Source organism: Lissotriton vulgaris, unplaced genomic scaffold (assembly GCF_964263255.1).
Source record: "Lissotriton vulgaris unplaced genomic scaffold, aLisVul1.2 SCAFFOLD_2398, whole genome shotgun sequence".
Taxonomy (NCBI): domain Eukaryota; kingdom Metazoa; phylum Chordata; class Amphibia; order Caudata; family Salamandridae; genus Lissotriton; species Lissotriton vulgaris.
This window is the reverse complement of record NW_028255800.1, coordinates 141673-164301: the sequence shown is the minus strand read 5'-3', so window position 1 is coordinate 164301 and position 22629 is coordinate 141673. Positions and strand designations below refer to the sequence as shown.

General features: G+C 47.9%; 1 protein-coding gene across 2 annotated transcripts in view; it reads left to right on the top strand.

The window, feature by feature from the left end:
- The window catches only part of LOC147658892 (F-box-like/WD repeat-containing protein TBL1XR1), a 294359-nt gene that overhangs the window by 169655 nt on the left and 102075 nt on the right, over nucleotides 1-22629 (top strand). For both annotated transcript variants that reach the window (XM_086952052.1, XM_086952053.1), the window contains exon 10: nucleotides 16669-16766. In XM_086952052.1, the coding sequence (XP_086808178.1) occupies nucleotides 16669-16766 (98 nt within the window). The remainder of the gene's footprint in view (nucleotides 1-16668; nucleotides 16767-22629) is intronic.

Genomic DNA, 22629 nt, shown 5'->3' with positions numbered 1-22629 from the left:
TTATTCTGGCACAGAAATAGTCATGTAAAGAAACTGATATCAGTGCACTTGGGTGGTGCCTTTATAGACACCTTGCATGTCACATCTGGTGTGCACGACACTTCTGATGCTGACATGGAGCTGATCAGTGCCGCCCACTGTCTCTCAGAAGTACTTTCCAGATCCAGTCCGACACCTGGGGAATAATCTAAGGTAGGGAACCTGCAGCTTAATAGTATCTCAGATGAAGCATTACCATAGATAAATAACTTCATCTTTGTCCTCAATAGTTCAAGCTCTTTTTAAGAGCCATACTAAGCATTCTAACGAGTAAAGTCTATCTCGAGAGAAAGTGATGGTACTTCTGAAGCTGCTTCCTCATTACCAGAAGCTGCTTTTTCCAGCAGTGAGAACAATCATGAAATTGCTGGGGCTGATGGCATTGTGCACTGCTGTAGTTACAAGTGCCTGACTCTAAGTGCACCATTACAGCAGCGTCTGTCCAGTTAGTGGTCACAAGCTACAAGTCCGTGGGAAGATCTAGTGTTGGTAGAGCCCAGAGTACATACAGCACATTTTCTAATTGGTGATACAGCAAAAATGGTTACTTGGCAGGGGTCACTTGTCCACCCTTAGCCACTGGTGACCATTACTGCAGATGCCTCCTAGGGGGAATGTAGAAGGCATTTGGCCAGCCAAACTGTTTGCAGTCATGATACTCAGTGCTGCTGGAAATGTCTATCCAACCACAATGGAGGATACACTTGAGCAGACCTAATTTAGCAGCGTCTGAAACATCCAAACCTCAAGGTGATGAGCCTTGTGAGTTTGTAGCGGAAGTCTTGCAGTTAATCTACACCTTCCTGAAAAGTGTAGGGCCGTTTTAGGAGACATACTTACACCTAACACAAACAATTTGTACTTTATTGTAACAGTTGAAATCCACACACTCGTCAGGCCTTAGTTAATGACATTAACTGCTTTCTGTTACACCTACAGAAATCAAGACTGACATGCACATCTATTAAAATTCACTCAGCAGCTGTAGCCACTTATATGTAGAACAGACAAAACTGATCTTTTATTTAGTTGTCAGATGTTAAAGCATTTATGGTAGTCCTACGCATGAAATGGACAACACTCCTTTCAAATTCTGCCGTAACTGCCACCACAAGTACGCGCAGAAGGACCAGCACCCGGTCTGCAACCTTTGCCTACCGGTCGACCACGAGAGCGAGGACTGCAACGCCTGCTCTGCCTTCACGCCGAAGACTCTTCGAGTGAGAAAGAGACAGAGGATAGCCAACGCCACCATGCAGGGCAAGGGACAGCCACCGTCCTTTCGAGACCTGGGGCTATCATCGGAAGAGGGGGACAACGCCGCCGCCGAAGACGACGGCTACACGGACTTAGAGACCGATATTACGAAGACTCCAAAGAAGGTAGGAGACTCTACAGCCCCTAAGGCACAGAGAGACCCGACTCTCAAAAAATTGAGGGCAAAACCTCGAAAGCGCCGACGCCAAAAACTTCGGCGTCCGCGGCTACACCAAGGCACACCGGATCCTCTGAAAAGGACTCCCAGGCGCCGAGATCTGGAGAACAGCAGAGGACGTCGAAAATTGGCCCGAAAAGGGAGCGTTCGACACCGAAGGAAAGGGACCCGAAGGGCGCTTCAGCGTCGACTAAGGACCCGAGAGCCAGCTCGGCACCAAAATCTTAGACGACGATAGTGGGCTCGGCGCCGAAAAGAGCGGCCGATCCGATCGACGCAGACCACACGGACGAAATGGAGAAAAAGAAAAGAGGCCGAGATGGAATACATCCTGCAGCGGAAAAAAGATTTTGACGCCAGGATGAAGGAATACACAATCCCAGCGAAACCTAGGGTACAGGTGGTCGAGGAAACGGAGGAGTACTACTAAGACGTCGAAGGACACTCTGAGGGGGGGGGGGGGGAGGGGGGGGGGGTGGTCGAGACCTTCGATGACCAAGAAAAGGAGGAGGCCTTCTACTACGAGGATTTTAAAGACGACGACCGCAGGACACTCCTCGGGTCTGCATCCTTGGAGACTCAGGAAGTAGACTGGCAGGACGCCGACACCGAAAGTCTAGAGGAAGCAGTCGACACGCATCCTTCGAGGCCCTCGCCGCCAGATGACAAAGGAGTCTACAACACAGTCATCAGAAATGCGGCTGCAGTTTTCAAGGTGAAACTCGACGAAGAAAAGCAGAAACCATACTTCCTTCTCGAGACTATGCTCCCTACACAAACAAGGAGCCAGTTCCTGCCCATGCTCGACAGTGTCATGGCACAGGGAAAAGAGGCTTTCAAGGAACCAGCTGCATGCAAAGCCGTCACTCCCAGGACGGAGAAAAAGTATAAACATTCCTCCAAGGACCCACCCTACATTCAGGGATCAGTCTCAGCAGACTCCATCATCGCAGCCACAGCAAGAAAGAGGGCCAATGTGCCTACCACTTCTGGCCCACCTCCAGACAAAGAAAGCAAGAGGATGGACCTTGTGGGGAGAAGAATTGAATGGAATGCCGCAATGCACTGGCGCATGGCAAATTCCAATGCATTGCTCAACAGGCACCAATACCAGATCCTGGAAGAGCTGGGCCAGTTAATAAAGAACATGCCACAGGAATTCAAGCAAAGAGCTGAAAACCTTGTCGAAGAGGGGAAGAATGTAGCCAATTCTTGCCTCAAGACTGCCCTGGACGGACCAGACACCTCCAGCAGGCTCATGATGATGGGCATCACGGAGGGAAGACAGGCCTGGCTCAGGATTTCGGGCTTCAAGCTAGAAGTACAACATCGTAGATCCTCAACGTTCAACGGAGAAAGGCTGTTCGGGGCCCCAGTTGACGAGAAACTCAGCCAACTGAAAAAGGATAACTAGACTGCAAGATCCATGGGGGCATTACAGTTCAGAGGTACTAAAAGGGGCACCCCGTCACGAAGACCTAACGGGAGGGGAGGAAACCAGCCAGGGACATCACACCAGGTGTTCCAGCAAGCCCACCTAGCAGACGCCCAGACACAGCATGGGCAGCAAAAACAGTCCTGGCAGTACCAACCAAGAGGCCAGTCCTTTCGCGGGAGAGGGAATGGACATGGGCAAAATAAGAGAGGGGGACAGCAGCCCGCCTCTAAGTGACTTAATAAAACTCCATGTGCTCACCCGAGCAAAACTCCCAGGGTGGAGCAGAAACACATCGGACAGGAGTTACACGAACTAGACACCTCCGTACATGTAAGACCAGTGGGAGGAAGACAAACACTTCTTCAGGGAGTGGAAGAGTATAACATCAGACAAATGGGTACTCAACATCATACAGTACGGGTACTGCATTGAGTTGGAGGGAAAGCTAACGGACAGGAAGACAAAAAGAAAGCCACTAGCAAGGTAAGACCTAGAGCTCCTTCGGGAGGAAGCAAAGGATCTCCTGCAAAAACAAGCCATAGAGCCAGTACCTTACAGGGAAAGGAACAAGGGCGTATACTCCACATACTTCCTAGTACCAAAGGTGGACGAAACTACGAGGCCCATCCTGGACCTAAGATTCTTAAGTTCGTAAGAATGCAGAGGTTCAAGATGACCTCCCTACAAGAGGTACTTCCTCAATTGCAAGGCGGGGACTTCATGGTCACCATAGACCTAAAAGAGGCCTACCTGCACATTCCAATGAACAGGGGCCACAAACACCTCCTCCGATTCATCATCGGAGAAGACCACTACCAGTTCACAACCCTGGCGTTCGGGCTCACATCGGCACCAAGGGTTTTCACAAAATGCCTCGCAACAGTCTCAGCACACCTACGAAGGGAAGGGATACACGTGTACCCTTACCTGGACGACTGGCTGATCAAAGCAAGCTCATACAAAACGTGCAAGCAGTACGCACAGAGAGTGACCAGCACTGGGGAAAATCCTCCCTGGAACCAGAACAAATAAAAATCTTCCTGGGAGCACAGATCTACACCTTACAGAGCAAGGTGTTCCCCATCGAGAAGAGAATGATAGCGCTCGTGAGGGAGACGCAGCTCTACCAGAAGGGGCAAGTGAGGACAGCAAGCAAATTTATGGGCATAATGGCATCATGCATACACCTAGTGCCAAACGTACGGCTCCACATGAGACCTTTACAGGAATGGCTACAGGAGCAATGGTCACAAGCTTCAGTTCGTTGGGATGATCTAGTGGTTGTAACGCACGCAGTGCAGAAAGAGATGGCATGGTTGAACATGGGGAACATAACAAGGGGGAAGCCTCTGACGCAACCAACGCCAACAGTGACCATTACCACAGACGCGTCTCAGAGGGGATGGGGCGCTCACATAGAGAAGCTCTAAGTAAGATGCCTGTGGACACCAGCAGATGTGGTCAGACACATCAATTACCTGGAGTTAAAGACAATTTTCCTAGCCATAAAGGCCTTCCAAACAAAACTGTACAACCAGAGTGTGCTGATCCAGACAGACAACACAACAGCGATCTTTTACATCAACAAGCAGGGGGGACACAATCAGCCCCGCTTTCGAAACTAGCGCAGGAGATATGGAGATGGGCCATCCCACGCAAGATAGACCTGCTAGCCATACATCTACCAGGAAAGGACAATATGTGAGCCGACTGGCTCAGCAGACAGACATCGGCATCCCACGAGTGGGAACTCCATGCACAAGAGACGAGAAAGCTCTTCGACAGGTGGGGGACACCGTCGGTAGACCTATTTGCAACACGCCAGAATGCAAAATGCCAAAACTTCGCATCCAGGCAGCCCGGGGAGGGCTCCCTAGGGAATGCCCTATGGATAGACTGGTCCAGGACATTTGCTTACACTTTTCCCCCCGATACCGCTGATGCACAAGGTACTCAGCAAGTGCAGAGCGAGCAACATGACCCTGATCCTGGTGGCACCACAGTGGGCCAGGAAGACATGGTACTCGCAGATCATGGAGATGACACTGAGTGCACCCCACAGATTCGGGAGGAGAAAGAATCTTCTCTCCATGCAAAACGGGGAAGTGCTGCACCCAGGGCCAGAGAGCCTGAGCCTCGTAGCGTGGCTCCTGAGGACATAGTTTGCGCATTTGAAACTGCCAGAAAGCACCCTGAGGGTACTTCGGGAGGCACGAATACCCAGCACACGGAAGCGCTACGTAGCGAAATTACACTATGGTGCAGGAGGGAAAAGCTACACAATAAGATGAAAAAGGACTCAACAGTGCTAAAGTACCTCGCACACCTGCTCGACAAAAATCTGAGCTCATCCTCACTGAGGGTTCACTTGGCAACGATAGTCGCTTACACGAGAGGAGAAACGTTCAAGAGTTTCTTCACATCACAGGTCGTTAAGAGATTCCTGGAGGGAGCAAAAAGGATTGCACCACCAAAGAGGCTGCCACCACCTGCATGGAACCTTAACCTAGTCCTGACGGAACTCATGAAGGAACCTTTCGAACTGATTCACAAGGCCTCCCTAGAAATGCTGACCATGAAAACCGCTTTCCTGGTAGCAATCACTTCACTGCGCAGAGTGAGCGAACTGCAGGCACTACCACTACAGCAACCCTACATACAGATACACAGCCATAGGGTGGTGATTAGAACGGACCCACACTTCATGCCAAAGGTGGTGTCAAGGTTCCACTTGAATCAAACTATACAGATTTATTTATTTATTTAGTGTGTTTTGTATAGCGCGCGGCTACCCCAACGGGGTCTCTCGGCGCTTCTGCAGGTTTGCTGTGTCTTACATCAGTGATTTTAACAAAAGAGGAAGGTTTTCAGCGCTTTCCGAAAAGGCATCTCCTCCTGAATCATCCGGATGGAAAACGGGAGTTTATTCCATTGGGATGAGGCACAAACCTGGAAAGTTTTTCCTCCGGAACGGGCTTTTGTAAATCTGGGGGTTGACAACAGGTGTTTTGAGCTGGACCGGAGATGTCTAGCGTTTCTATAAGGGCGGAGACAAGAAGAAAGATAGGCAGATCCTTTTCCCTTGATAGCACGATGTGCCAAAGTAAGGGCTTTGAATCCTGCCCTCTTTTGGATAGGGAACCAATGTAGACTGCGTCAATGTGGTGAAATGTGTTCTCGGAGAGAGATGCCACAAACCAGTCGGACTGCCGCATTCTGGACTGTCTGAAGTCGATAGCACAACCCGGAAGCGAGCCCTAGGTACAGGCCGTTGGCGTAGTCTAAGTGTGAGGTTATTAGTGCCTGTACAATGGTTTTCCTGGTGTTACTAGGGACGAAATTAATGAATTTCTTAACCATCCGGATTTTTGAAAAACAAGCAGCAGATACCATCTGTACCTGGTTGTGGAACGAGAGACATGAGTCCCATCTGACCCCTAGGTTTTTTACTGAGTCCTTGGGGGAAGGGGGGAGACTCAAGTCAAGAGGCCACCAGAGGTTCGAATCCAGCGGGGAGGGTTGGTGGAAAAAGAGGACCTCTGCATTTAATCGCAGGAAATTGAAGTCCATCCAACGGGCGATCTTCCGGAAGCAGTTTTTTAATGGATCGAATGTAGTATGGGTGGGAGTTTCGTAAGAAAATAAAAGCTGAATATCATCAGCATAAGAAGTTGCCTTGATTCCTGACTGAGATATAAGCTCAGCCAGGGGGGGGAAAATAAACATTAAATAAAAGGGGACTCATTGAAGAGCCCTGAGGGACTCCCCACTTAAGCGGTCGACTGTCAGAGGTGAAGAGGGGGGTGAAAACTGCCCGAATCAGATTGGAAAGGAAAGAGGACAGCCAGTCCAGTACCTTGCCTTGAATGCCTTCAGACCGAGACGATCGAGCAGGACAGGGTGAGAGACGGTGTTGAATGCTGCAAGCCGCACCAACACCGCCCTCGAGCCCCCGTCCAGCCTCCATCGCACAGTCTCATCCATCTCTATCAAGGCGGACTCTGTGCTGTGGCCTGGTCTGAACCCATATTGCGAGTCGTGTAGAAGGTCATGGGTTTCAAAAAAGCCTGCTAGTTGCTGATGTACCAGCTTTTCAAGGACCTTGGCAGGGGGGGCAGCAAGGAGATGGGCCTGTAATTGGCGGGTTCATCTGGGTCTGCACTGGCTTTCTTTAGAATAGGAACCAGTTTGGCATGTTTCCAGGAATCGGGAAAGATACCAGTCTTGAGAGAGTCGTTCCATATGCCGTTTAGCGTAGGATTAAGAAGCGGGGCCAGAGCTTTGTATTGCCTGGCCGGCCATGGATCGGCTGGTGAGCCGGATATAAACTTTTGAAGTTCTCCCAGAGAACTGTCAAGGGTGATCTCATCAAAGTCCGAAAACACCGGTGTGGAATCGGGCAACCGGTTTTTCAGTGGTGCCTAGATGGTTCTTACGAGAAAAAGAGTCATAGATGGTTGCAATTTTTTCTTCAAAGTAATCAGAGAGGCGTGTGCAAAGGGATTGTGATACCGGGGATTGGCGTTTGAGGGCCATGGGGTCAGTAAAAGCTCTAACTGTATTAAAAATTGCTCTTGTGGAGCCTTGTGCTTTATTTATTATCTCCTCTAAATAATTTCTTTTGTGATCAATTATTTTCTTCCGATAGTCTTTAAAAGCTTTTTTATATTTGAGTTTGCTGTCAGGGGAGTAAGAGAGTCTCCGTTGACGCTCCAACAATTTGAACGCGGATTTATTCTTACGGAGTTCATCTGAGTAGCAGGGAGAGGAGGGGGCAGCGCGAAAAGTTTTTATAGGCCTAGTGGGGGCGATGAAATCAATGGTGGAAGATTTACAGCTATTAAAATTAATAAGTCTGGTGTCCAAATCCTGGCCATCCATAGGGGCAGTAGTGGAGAGATGAGTAGCTATACTGTCCAGAGAGATCTTAGTCCAGTTACGGCCAACCGTCTTGACCGGTAACATGGGTCTGTCCTGGTGATTTAAAGGAATGGAAAAGGGAATACAAAAATGGTTTGACCAAATCACTGGGTAAGGATCGTTAATAGAAATATCCATCACGTTGGAACAGATGAGGTCAAGTGTACGACCGGCCTTATGAGTAGGGCAGGAGATCAGTTGAATTAATCCGCCATCTGTTAGGGTAGAAAGAAAATTAGAGCTAATCGGGTCAGAATCATTCTCCGCATGAATTTTAAAATCACGAGCAAGGTGAAGTTCGCATAGCGGGAGCTGGCCTGGAGCACAAAGTCCAGAAGGACCGGTGAGAAAGGATGTCTTAGATTTTGGAGGGCTGCATACTAACAAACCAGAGAATGTGATATTAGAAGCCAGTTTGATACAAAATGGTAATGCTTCTATGGATTCAATTTGGGTAAAAGGGAAGGCAGAGGTAGTCTATTGAGCCCTATAGACAATAGCGACACCTCCACCATGATTGTGCCTCTGTCTGTTGGTGCATAAAATATTATAATCAGGGGGAATTGCCAGACACAGGGCTGGATTAGATTCCTCCCAGAGCCAGGTTTCCGTCAGGAAGAGAAGATCCCACTTGTTGTCCATCAGGGTCTGGGCTATGTCTAAAGAATGTTTAACCAAGGAGCGACAATTAATCAGTCCCGCCTTGAGAATCAAGTTTTTACTAGCCGGGGTGGGCTGAGCAGGCACTTTCAGGAGAGGGCAACGAGTCTCTAATTTATCGATTTTCCTTCCAGAGTTACAATGGAGGCACGGATAGAATGAGGTCAAAAGGTCTGGTGGCAAAGTGTCCCCAATAGTACAGTGGATCTTGGTCGCCGAGTTTCTTCCTAAAACCGGCAACAAGAGCTGAAAGGGCACTGCACACTCTGGACGCCAGAAGGGCAGTCATGCACTACATTAAGACAACGAAGGAACACAGGAAAACAAAGCAGTTCTTTGTGTCCTTCGCGAACAGTTTCATGAGGAAACCAGTAACTAAAGGAACAATTGCGCGATGGATCGCCCAGACAATACAGTTCTGCCATAAGCAGGTGGGGCAGGAACTAACAGAGGGGACACATGCCCACTCTACCAGGAAAAAAGGAGCTACAATAGCTTTCCTAGCTAACACACCAATTCAGGACATATGCCTGGCGGCAACATGGGCTTCTGTGCACACGTTCACGAAGCACTACTGTGTGGATATACAGATAAACAAGGAAGCACAAGTCTGACAAACGGTGCTTCAACACATATTTAATAACCAACGCTCATCTTCCACCCAGCCGCACAAACATGAGAAACCGCTACAAAGTCTATGCACAGCATAGTGAATCCAGAAAGATTCACGCTGCAAAACGAATCGTTTCTTACCTAAGTCTCTAATTCAAGCCTCGCCAGATGAACAGTAAAGTGTATTCAAGAATATTAACACTAAAGTGAAACATACTCTTTACACTGCACTTTGAGAATATAGTCACTCAAAGACTTCTGACTTTCTTGGCTGTATGCCGCTCACGGACATTTGTAAGGCAGCTAATATGGTCAACACGGCACACATTCACAACTCTTTGCCCAAAAAGAGGCACAAGTCAAGCAAGCAGTACTTAAAACATTGTTCCGGACATCTGCTTCATCTGCTGCAAGCCACTGTTTTAGAGAGAGAGCACAACATTTCAGTCTATACATTTGATATACAGCTGCACAGCCAACAAACTGAAAATGTTACTTATTTGAAACTATCCGTTTGTAGCTTATGATACAGTAGATTTGTGTGCATCCTCCCGCCTCCTTGGATGCAACTTTTGTATTGGATATTCTATATACTACGGAATCCTTCTCAATTTACCTGTAGACATTTACTTTTTTGCTTGTCTTCACGCCACCTAATTTCACTTACTGATTTGGGGTTAAAACAAAAAGTAAGAGGCACTCTTTGCCATGGTGCATTGTACATTTCCGGGAGGGATAACAACTCACTCTGAAACCGTACGGTTTACTTGAAAAAATATAATTTACAATGTTCAGGCCTACACTATTATGAATTTGCGATGCATGTGAATCTTCAGCACCAAAAGATGCAAACTGATAGTTGCAGGTAAATGTGTTAAAATGGCATGTTTTATCTTCCATAAGATCAGTAATTTGAAAAGTGCTCCAGTTGCTGTGTTGGTAAGCAATTTTTCAGAAAGCCAATTGAAAAGTGGAGGGAGTTAGGCAATTGTGCTGTTGGAGGGAAAGTATAGAACCATAGTTTTTAAAGGAGTTCAGCTTGAATAGTCAAAAATCCCTCCATTGACTGATTGCGGTTTCCTTGATATGTGAGTAAAAACGGGGCCATAGAAGTAGGAAATAAAATAAGATTGGGTGACATTAGTATAAAGGTGATGGGCAAACCGTTATAAATATGCCAGAGATTATCGTGCATGTGAAAATGTCAGGCAGAGAAGAGTGCAGAATGAGTTGGGGCCTGAGGGCCGAACTTCTGGTGAAGACACGTGGATCTGTTTGCACCAGGTTCTAAGATGGCTCTCTTCTTGAATACTGCGTGGGGTAGTTAGACAGGAAGGTGGGAGCCTCCTGGGTCTGGTAGTTCGTTAAACGAATGCATCGACACCAATGATCTATGTGGTCACTGGTCCAAATCCTGATGACTCCACTCTGGTTTTCATCCTTCCACTGTTAATAAAATGAGTGCTAGCTGTCTAGTACGGGCTGTCAGTAGCACTAAGGAACTCCTTTGTCATGTGCCCAAGTTAGACCTAATCGGAATTAGTATAATTCTTGCATGTACACAAATACTTCTCCTAAAGTTGTCTTCTCTTTGCCACATTAACGTTTGACACGAATTTGGCATTCATGACGCTTAGACTGGTTTCGCACAGACATCGACATTGCTGGCACAGAACACTTCACGTTAAATACTATCACACTGCCTTGATATTAGTACAAGGCCTCTCGAGCATTAGATTTGTTTATTAATACATCCATATGGTGACACAGTGGCATCAGGCAACCAATGGTTGCCTGATGACAATCTCTGCCCAATCCAAGGATGCCATTTTAGATAATAGCCTTTTGCTCCTAATATAATCAGGAGACACTTCTGCGGATCTCAAGGAGTCCCTGCATGCTGAAATTTTCACCTAGAAGCTGACGGACATCTCTGTGAGCAGTGTTCAGTTCTTGACCAAGATGGGGGCCATACACTTTTACCCACCAGGTAAAGGGGTGAGGTCATCCAGAATGGGGTTTTCTTGGCAGACCATACATTCAAACCCTAGATACGTAAGGGTACGCTAGATAGTTATAATCTTTAGTATGTATGCGTATTGGGGCTCGAAAAACCATACAAATGTTACTAGACCTGCAGGTCTAGTAACTTGAATAATCTACTTGACCTACCTGTAATACATTTGACCCGTAAACTGTTCTCAAACTGTTCTCCTAGGCAAATAATTTGTTTTATGGAGCCGCCTTTTTCTTCATTATCACATCAGAGAGAATTAATGAATAAATGATTACGTGCTTGTATAGGGCTTGGCTACGCGGGGGCATCCCAGTGCTTTGGACCGAGCACGAAAACACCGCTCACTGAAAAAGGATGGTCTTCAGCAGTTTCCTAAATGCAAGATGGTTGGATTCCACCCGGATACAGTCTGGAAGCTGATTCCAAAACTTGGCTGCGTGGAATGAGAAGCGTCGGCCACCCATACGCGTCTGCTTGATCCTAGGAACTATCAGAAGGTTTGTGTGGTTAGATCTGAGAGTTCAGGGGATTTGATGGTGAACAAACATGGGGCGACGAAGGGCCGGGTCATTGTCAACGGTTGACTTGTGAACCATGCACATGGCCTTGAACCGAACCCTCTCCTGCACCGGCAGCCAATGGAAAGCTTGCATTGCTGCCTTATCAGAACTACATTTAGGGACATCCAGAAGTAGTCGGGCCGCACAATTCTGGACAGACTGTAAGATTTTAATAGTGCCTACTGGTGCACCCAAATAAACCGCATTTGCGTAATCCAAACGAGATAAAATGAGTGTCTGGACAAGGAGGCGTCTAGCCTTTAGCCTTTGGGGGAAGTAGTGCCAGAACCTTCCTTAAAGATCTAAGCAGACCATAGCATGTTGCTGCCACCTTGCGTGCCTGTACTTGGAAACCCAAACTAGGGTCCAACCAGACACCTAAGCTCTTAATTTGGTTTTTAGGGGAGGAGGAGAGCCCAGACACTCCAGCCACCAAGGATCCAGATTAATGGGGGCCTTTTACCCTAGCATCATAATTTTAGTCTTTGACCCATTCAGCTTTATTGTAAATTGTAAATTGTTGTGTCTTGTAAAGCGCACTGCTACCCGGAGGCCTCGTAGCGCTATAGACCGCTGGGGAACCCGTCCTGGCTTTCCCTGTGAGATAGTCCCTCCTGGGGGTCTCCAAGGTGAAACCAGGCATCCCCGGCGTTTGTGTGGGGCAGTTGTGGAGATGAGGCAAGCTAATGCCCAGAGTTGCCGAGTGTGCTCCCTGGTCGGAGTAGGCACCAATGCGAGAATTATCAGTCCGCTGATCCTGGTCCAAGACCCTGCCGCGTCGGGAATCGAACCCTGGTCCCGGGCCGTTCTCTGCACTCGGGTCTGCCGCCTCTAACCAGTGAGCCACACCTCTCCACTAAGGAAGGAGGAATCCATCCATGCAAGAACCTTAGTGAGACAGGGGGAAAGATTATTTAACTCTGTCTCAACTACGTCAGCGCGTGAAAGGGAAACAACCAGCTGCGTGTCGTCGGCGTAGGTGACCAACTGAACTCCCCAGGGGAGAACCACGTCAGCCAGAGGCCTCATATAGACGTTGAACATGATAGGGCTCAAAGAGGACCCCGGGGGAACGCCATATTGCAGGGAGATCTGTAAAGAGGTTGCTTCATCCTCAAACACGGCGAAGGTTCTGTCCGCAAGAAAGGAATGGACCCATTTAAGGGCATTCCCTGTGGTTCCTACCTCCCTCAAGTATCTTCAAATATGCAAGTTCACTATTTTTGCTCTACAAAAAACTATTTTTTTTCTAATCTAAACGTTTGCTCCATGTGTAAGTATCAAGTCCACATATAGGGTACACATGATCCCTGTCTTGCCTCTTAGTCCTCTAATAGTATTGTCATCTAGGTAGGAGCAGGAATATTTACCAGATCATGTTTAAAAACTCACTTTTCATAAATATATTACTAAAGCATGATCTGGTAGTGCGCTGTCATTTACAGATAGCACATTTTACTTTGAAATGGTCAAAGAAACTTTCCAACTAACATGTAGTTTTACTGATTAAACTATACAGCACATAAACAATGTTTGCAAAGTAGTTTTCAGCAAAAATATTTTACATTTGCACATCGCCAATTAGTGTTGTAATTGGTTTTGATCCTATAAAAATCTTTTTCCCCCCATAGAATTCGAAAATGTCTCCATATCTAATGAAATTTATTTTTAATATTTGAATAGTGCACTTAATAACTATTTCAGTGTTGTGAAAAAGTCTAAAATCTTATAGCCTTTCCTTTCTCATGCTTTGTACAGCACAATTGTCACACAGTTCACTTTACAAAATCCTCTAACTTTCGTCACAGAGAGAAAATTAAATGTAGAAAGACAAACTGACTTTTGACCTCGGTCTCTTAAAGCTATGCAAATGTTATGTTATGTTATAAACCGTTTTGTAGCGTGCTCTGTTACTGGTGAGTATCCTGGCGCGGGGAAAGGGTCAGAACGGCAGATAACAAGACAGCGAAGAATCCTCCTAGCCTGCACTCGTGAATAGGTGAGTTTTCAGATGTTTTTTAAAAGCAGTCACTGTCGGCATGGAGCGTAGATGGAAAGGGAGGGCATTCCAGGCCCGAGCCACCACAACCGACAGTGACTGACCGCCCAGTCTGGCACGTTTAAAACGGGGAAGAGACAATTTAAACAGAGAGGCAGATCTCAAGGTGCGTGCCGGAATGTACCTTGTGAATCTTCTTTTCAAGTACGAGGGGCCTTGGTCATGAATTGCACGAAACGCCAGCACCAAAGATTTAAACCGAATACGTTGTGCTACGGGAAGCCAGTGAAGCGAGCGCAACTCCGTGCGGACGCTCTTCCACCTGGGGATGTTAAATAATAGGCGTACAGCCGCATTCTGAATAATTTGGAGGCGTTTGACCAGGTATGCCGGAATGCCACTAAACAGTGCATTCGCGTAATCGAGGCGAGCCAGTATGAGCGCTCTGGCAACCGACTCTCTGGCCTCCCTGGGGAGCAGGGGGAAAAATTTACGGAGCATTTTCAGAGTAGCAAAGCAGGTGCCGGTGAGTTTTTTGATGTGGTGCTCAAATCTGAGATCCTCCGTAAACCAAATGCCCAGATTTTTTGCAGGTCTCCCCATCTCTGTTGGGCAAGGAATGTTGGAGGGCCAGAGTGTGCTCTTAAATGAGGGGGGGAAGGAGCCGTAAAAGAGCACCTCGGACTTGTCCTCATTGCACTTCAGCTGGGCCTGTGTTAACCAGCGAAATACTGAGGACAGACACAGGTGAACTGTAGATGTGTCCAGATTGTCGTCTGGCCAGGTAAACAACAATTGGGTGTCATCAGCATACCCTAAAATTTTAGCCCCGAACTGTTCAGCTAGGTATACCAAAGGTGTAATGTACACATTGAACAGTAAGGGGCTAAGTGTGGACCCCTGCGGGACCCCTGTAAGCAAAGGTCTTTGCTCCGAAGCATGCGGAGGCATCCAGACCTGCTGGACAAGATGAGATTTAAAGACATCTGTATTGCTCATTTACTTTGTCAGCAAGCAGAACACCTGTTGTCAGGTCGCCAGAACGAGTGAGTAGGCCCTAAAAATAGCTCGCCCTGATTAAATCTGATGCGTCATAGCGAATGGGCGCATGAATCTTTCGAGCCCTGCATATATAACCTGTCTCAACAAGATGGTGGAACTTTGTTTTATTCTCTGTGTTGACACTCTTAATAACGTTTATCTGCTTCTGTCTATTAATTATCACAGCCCTTATATTCCATACAAGAATCACAACGGTTCAATAAATATTTAAACTACCTCTGTGTATTCTATGTATATTTCTCTGAACGAAAGAAAGCATGAGGGACTGAGCAAAAGTTTGAAGTCTGTTACCACGGTTCCTGAGGGAAAAGAGTTGTCCTGTTCTGTGGTTGCCAGAACTGTTTGCTCCCTGTTCAGGTTTATGGGGACGAACAATGGCACTGCGAGCTAGCTGGTCCAAGGGGCAACATAACCTAAGGGGGTGCATGGAAACAGTCTGGCACCATCTTAAGTTTGTTGTCTGCAGATGTGCAGTTCCTACTGATTGGTGGAAGCTACATGACACCTCAGGTGAATATGTGCTCTACAAATGAGATTTGTTGGACTCTGGAAAAGTGGAGTCTTGTAGTTGACTCTTCTCTCAGTTGTTACTAGCAAGCAGAGGCCTCACTTTTGAGTTATGTAACCAAACAACAATGGAATATGCTTTTATGGCACGCTACTCACTCATGAGGATATCCAGGTCCGCTTTAGCAGGTGTAAGAGGCCAGCCCTGGGGGCTTATTAAAAAATTCAGGCCTTCGGCTGCTTGCCAAAGTTGAGAAGAGAGGAGGTGATTCTGATGTGTTGTGGGAGGTCGGTCCAGGCTTTAGGAGAAGGTGTGACTTGGACTTTCCTCAAACTCCTCTTTGTTTTAAACTCTTACCTCAATGGCAAGTAAGCAAAGGTGCTGTTAGAACAGAAATCGCTGTTGAAACCTAATCTCTACACTAGGACAGGATTCTCTTTTGCACACTGCCACCAAGAGACAGAGCGGTGTTGCATTTGAATAATCATAAATGCTATATAAACAATTATAAAGCGGTGAAGGAATGTTGTGCAAGGTCCTCTGACTGCAAGCAAAGAAGTTTTTCAAATGGTTTCTGGGCAACCAAATGTGTATTGCTGTCATGAAACTATCACAATGTAGATGTAGGATCTCTGCTAAGTTTACCTTTATCAGACTTACATCCCCGTTTTAAAATCTTGACCTTTGGATTTTGAGGTGAGGCATACTTCTACTTCTTTCTTCTTAAGTGCAGTGGGGCTTCATGTACCCCCTCAGTGCAATCTCACTTTTCAGCGCTCCATTGTGTTTGTGCTCTACAAATACTAACACATACATACGGACTCCACTTCTGCAGTAGTGGTACCAAGCCTTCTGCCTAAAGTTTTAAAACATGATGCAAAATAAGAGCAAGATCTTTACCTAAAGTTTGAGTTATTTTGTCTCAATTAACCGTGCAAATATATTTACTCATACCGTACCCCTGCACTATAGGTTTATTTAGTCTAGTCCTTCTATCATACAATGTGGAAACTAAGGAGTACAGCCAGTACCTCATTTACATGGGTAGTGTTTTGGCGGGAAGGCTATATTCAGTTCCAGTTCACTTTTTTAGCCCTTTTTAAATTAGTTCTTACCGGGAGGGTTTATTTACATTGTGTTGATGCAGATATTCTTTGGGGATGCTTGTTTTAATTAAGAAACGTTTTTCACATTGGTATTCTCACATATTGTTTGCTTATATTCTTCCAGTGTGCTTGATTGAGTCTTTGTTTAGTCGAAATTTACTGCATGTTTGAGCATTGTAGCTTTCCTCTGATTGCTTGCCTTAATTTGATGATTCTTCAATAAAGGCTTTATATAAATCCTTCAAAAGCTTGTAATTTCAGCATTGTGATTTCAGAGTCTTTGGTTCTTAACATGTTCCTCCAACGTCTTAGGCAACCTCGCCAGCACTTTAGGACAACATAAAGGCCCTATATTTGCATTGAAATGGAATAAAAAAGGAAACTTCATTCTCAGTGCTGGTGTAGACAAGGTGAGATTATGAGATATTCTTGTAATAACATGAAATGAACTGTTATTTTTAGTATGTGCATGACTAGTTGTATAACAGAAGGTATCACATGACTTTTATTGAGTCATTATTACTGCTTTGCACACTAGGTTTGGTGTAGCATTGTTCACTGACAATGTAATCTCACTATATACATTTACACTTTTTTCATAGTTCCCGCTTGCTGCCAGGCACTGCTAATTTCGCTCTATCCTAAATCACAGCTGGAGTGAATGTCTGTGAACGGTAGTTGAAGATTATCAGATCAGCCATAAAAAAATGAAATAGTTTCATGGGTAAAGAAAATACATTTTGCGGCTAAACGTAGGAAGGACAATTACTCTCATTTTTTTTTTTTGGTAAATATATTTTTATTGCAGGAATTAGTTATAGTTACACATTGGTCAGCGATAAGGAAATCAGTGATGGTAACACCAACGGTGAAGTAACATTAATACACGGCCATTTAGCCCACAACCTGGAGGTCGGGCGGCAATTTATGCTGAAACGATGTATGCGGGTCCAGCGGCCTTCTAACTATGACCATTTATAAATTAAAGTTTCACTTCTGCTTTTCTAAAAGAAACCCCCCCCCCCCCCCTTTCCAACTAAAAAAACACTCCCAGAAGTCTAATGTCCAATCATCTAGTGCAATAATCAAACAGTGCATTAGGAAGCTTATGATGCTCCCTTCTCCCTCTGTCCCCCTCCCCCCTCCCACCCCCGCCATCGCTGTCCTGGTAGATATGCAAAGAGCGTGTGGTAGGAGACATTACGCATCCTGATGAGAATACCGTGCCTATATCGCACTACGGAGACGTAGGCTGCCCATCGGCATCACTATCGGTGTCACTGGGTGTGTTGTGATCGCGCAGGGCCTACACCAATGTCTCCCACGCCTGTGCTGATTCTAGCTCCTTCTCATTCTGCTGCCGCCTCGCTAGCTGATACCACAGGGTGCTCTCTCCCTCAGCCCATTTAAGAAATTCATTGCGCCATTTAGTGCCCGTTGGACCAACTCGTGCCTTCCAGTGTCGAGTTATTTCTCGTTTCGCCAGGAGTAGCACCATGTCAATAAATTTACTGGTAACTTTGTTTTTGGGGGTATGAGGAAACCAGTGCAAGATCCCCACCGCAATGTCAAATTGTAGGGACCGCTCTGTAACCCTGTTAAGGCTGTCCCCTATCAACGTCCAATATGAGGGCAAAGCGGAGCAGGACCATAGCATGTGCATAAGGTCAGCCCCAATCGTCCGGCATCTCGGGCAGGCCGCCGTGTCAGAGGCGAAGTATTTTTGTATCTTCTCCGGGGTCAGGTAGGCGCTGGGCAATATGTAAAAGTGGACCAATTGGAACCGAGCGTTACACGTGCTCTTCCAGGCCCGGCACATCAGCTGGGCCCACGTGGTCTCCGGGATGTCCCTCCCTATGTCTGCTTCCCACCGGGTCCTGAGTGTGTCCAATGGAGGTAACGGCTCGTTGACCATCCTGGAGTACAAGCACGTTACAGCTTTGATCGTTCCCGCCGCCATCATGACATATTGACACGCCGCTGACAACTGTGGCTCCTCAAAACCATTCTGCCAGTGCGCTTGGAGTGCCCTCGTGACCGCCGCATGGAGCAAGAAGTCGCCCCGGGGGATGTCAAAGCGGTCCAGGAGCGTCTGGAAAGGCAGCAGCACTCCGTCCTCATAGAGGTCACCTATGATCTGTATGCCCGCGTCCTCCCAAACCCGTAGTTGTGACCAATCGCCAGCATGTGGTAATGCAGTGAGCATCCCAAGTGGGATTTCTGGGGCGTAGGGGTGTTTCATTCCCGACTTGCGTTGCACCCGGTTCCAGCACGATCTAATAGTGCGTTCCTCCTGTGTGAGGTCCCTCAGAGCCAGCCTCTGTTGCAGTGCAATATAGGATAGAACGTGTCTGGGTATGCCCAGCCCCCGCTCCTCCTCTGGGCCTCGAAACTCCTGTGCTATCTCCTGGGTGTAGGTCTGCAGTTGGGCGGCCAAGTAGTATGCCATTTCCCTCCTGAGGCACAGCCGGGAGAGGAACCACGCTGCTCAAAATTGCTATTTTGCACGTATTGAAGGCTTTTTAACATTGTTTTACCTGTAACTTCCTGATTCCCCAGAGCGGAGCCAACGCTCAGAGGGAGTGCCCTCCTCAGCCGCCATCGGCCACGAGGAAGCGAGGGACACGCCCCCCCCGTAGCCACGCCCACTTTCGGGATATATAGCGCGCTGACTACTAGCCAGCTGTATGCCATTTCCCTCCTGAGGCACAGCCGGGAGAGGAACCACGCTGCTCAAAATTGCTATTTTGCACGTATTGAAGGCTTTTTAACATTGTTTTACCTGTAACTTCCTGATTCCCCAGAGCGGAGCCAACGCTCAGAGGGAGTGCCCTCCTCAGCCGCCATCGGCCACGAGGAAGCGAGGGACACGCCCCCCCGTAGCCACGCCCACTTTCGGGATATATAGCGCGCTGACTACTAGCCAGCTGTATGCCATTTCCCTCCTGAGGCACAGCCGGGAGAGGAACCACGCTGCTCAAAATTGCTATTTTGCACGTATTGAAGGCTTTTTAACATTGTTTTACCTGTAACTTCCTGATTCCCCAGAGCGGAGCCAACGCTCAGAGGGAGTGCCCTCCTCAGCCGCCATCGGCCACGAGGAAGCGAGGGACACGCCCCCCCCGTAGCCACGCCCACTTTCGGGATATATAGCGCGCTGACTACTAGCCAGCTGTATGCCATTTCCCTCCTGAGGCACAGCCGGGAGAGGAACCACGCTGCTCAAAATTGCTATTTTGCACGTATTGAAGGCTTTTTAACATTGTTTTACCTGTAACTTCCTGATTCCCCAGAGCGGAGCCAACGCTCAGAGGGAGTGCCCTCCTCAGCCGCCATCGGCCACGAGGAAGCGAGGGACACGCCCCCCCCGTAGCCACGCCCACTTTCGGGATATATAGCGCGCTGACTACTAGCCAGCTGTATGCCATTTCCCTCCTGAGGCACAGCCGGGAGAGGAACCACGCTGCTCAAAATTGCTATTTTGCACGTATTGAAGGCTTTTTAACATTGTTTTACCTGTAACTTCCTGATTCCCCAGAGCGGAGCCAACGCTCAGAGGGAGTGCCCTCCTCAGCCGCCATCGGCCACGAGGAAGCGAGGGACACGCCCCCTACACCCTCCCAATAAATGTGTATGCACAGGAAGCGCAGCGGACGAGCGCAGCGGGCGCGACGAAGGCGCGCCGAAGGCGCGCATAAGGCAAGCTCGTCTGCGCTCGTCCGCGCCGAGTCCGGGCCGGGGGCCAGTACCCCTGCCCCCCCACCAACCCATCGCATCTCCTACAGTGCGCACTTCCTCCACAGTCTGGGGGCCCCCAAGGACAACCACTGCTGTCACAGATTCTTCGCCGACAACCTACCTCAACTATGTCCAGAGTGCCGCCAACCCCTCAAACCCACTATAACCGTCAAACCACTTGACAATTTTCGGATGTTTTTGCTGAACTGCCGCTCCCTTCCCAAACATTCAGCCGAAATAATGTTGTTAATAGATGAATACTCACCTGATATTCTGTTCCTTACAGAAACCTGGCTTTCCTTGGAAGCGGATCCAGCCATAATAGCTGCGCTTCCTGCAGGGTTTCAAATCCTGCGCCAGGACCGGCCAAAAGGTAGGGGAGGTGGCTTAGCCATAATATATAAAGAACAGTTCAACTGCAGAGTGGTTTCTGAAACCATTCTAGACTGTGAAAGTCTCTCCTTTCATATGGAACTGTCACCCAATAAGTGCCTTTCAGGCACCCTGATCTATCGACCACCAGGCCCCCCGAGACAGTTCCACGTTAGCTTACCCACTAATATATCCGAACGTATCATTTCCTCACCCAACTTTATTTTGTTAGGTGATTTTAACTTTCACTTTGATTCACCCTCCGACCTTACTGCTTCAACTCTAACAAGCGATCTAGCAGCTCTGTTACTTTCACAACGGGTTACCCTGCCCACACATGTAAAAGGCCATTTGCTAGACCCAGTCTTTACCAACTGCATCGATCTCCTCACCAGCCGCCCCATACCCCTTCCATGGACGGATCATTTCCTGATCCCTATCAATTGGACTATCCCTAAGCCCCCTGAACATACCCCCATTACTAGATTCAGGAGAACTTGGTCCCATCTAGCGATTGACAGGTGGACCAACGCACTCACAGAGACCCGTCCCATGATCACGGAGAACCCTGATTCAGCCAATTTAGCCTACGACAACTGGATTTCCCAATCACTGGACATCGCTCTCCCGAAAAAGGAAATCACGCTTAAACGTCCCCACAAAACCGCCCCGTGGTACACGGAGGAACTGAGAGAGAAAAAACGGTGCTGTAGGCAACTTGAAAGACGCTGGCGAATTGACTACTCAGTGGCTGATAAAACCCACTACCGAGAAGCTATTAGGAACTACAAAAACCTGATAAAAGAAGCCCAGACCGCCTACTTCTCGGAGAAAATTGTCCTTGCCAAATCGAAGCCGAAGGAAATTTTCAAAATTATAAATCTACTCACTAAACCCCCTCCTAGTCCATTAGTGGACAAGCCCGTTTCCCACTGCAATAAAGTCGCAGAGTTCTTCCATCAGAAAATTAGTTCCATCTACTCGGCCTTCCCCCGGACCAACTCCCCTCTGTCAATTACGCCTCCACACCCTGTTGAGCCAGCGTGTAATTCTCAATCACCCACGCTGTGTCACTTTCCCCTTCTGGAATTTCCCCTTCTAGAATCCTTAGCACGCAAAGTCACATCCGGTTCCCCCAACGATCCTGCCCCCCCAGAGATAATAATGACAGCCGCCCAAACCACCCTACCCACACTAAGGGAAGTGCTAAATACCTCCATCTCCAAGGGCATAGTCCCCACAGTCTGGAAGCAGGCCATGGTGAAGGCCCTGCTGAAAAAGCCCAGTCTGGACCCTACGGATATGAGCAATTACCGCCCAATATCCCTGCTCCCCTGGGCGAGCAAGGTCCTTGAGAAATACATAAATCTCCAACTCACCAACTTTCTAGAAACACACCTTCTTCTGGACCCCACCCAAACCGGCTTCAGACCCAAACATGGGACCGAGACCGCCCTCCTCATGGTCACTGAGGAGGCAAGGAAAATCCTAGATCAAGGAGGATCAGTGGCAGTGATCCTCCTTGATCTCAGCGCGGCCTTCGATACGGTCAGCCATGTCACCTTGCTGGACCGTATGGCCCAGGCTGGGATCAGGGGCAGAGCCTGGTCTTGGTTCCGGTCTTTCCTGGAGGATAGATCTTTCCGGGTGTTTGATGGTGATTCAGTTTCCACCAGCATTTCCCTGAATTGTGGCGTCCCCCAGGGATCCTCTCTGAGTCCGGCTCTCTTTAATCTGTACATGAGGCCACTGGCTGATGTCGTCCGTCCGTTCGGGATTAAGATCATTTCCTACGCGGACGACACGCAGCTAGTGGTCTCCCTTACACAGGAGACCAACCTACCTGTACAGAGCGGACTCAGAGAGTGTCTAGAGGAGGTGAAATCCTGGATGTCCCTATCATCCTTGAAACTAAACGGTGACAAGACCGAGCTTATGGTCCTCGGCAACTCGGTCTCCAGTCTCCCGACCACCCTCTGGCCATCCAGCATGGGCCCTCCACCTACCCCCAAAAACAGTATTAAAAGTCTGGGAATATGGATGGACAGATCGCTCTCCTTCGATGTACAATCCACCAAACTCTCGGCCACCTGCTTTGGCATCATGAAGATGCTTAAAAAGATCTTCCCCCTTCTTCCTATGGAAGCCAAGCAAGCAGCGATA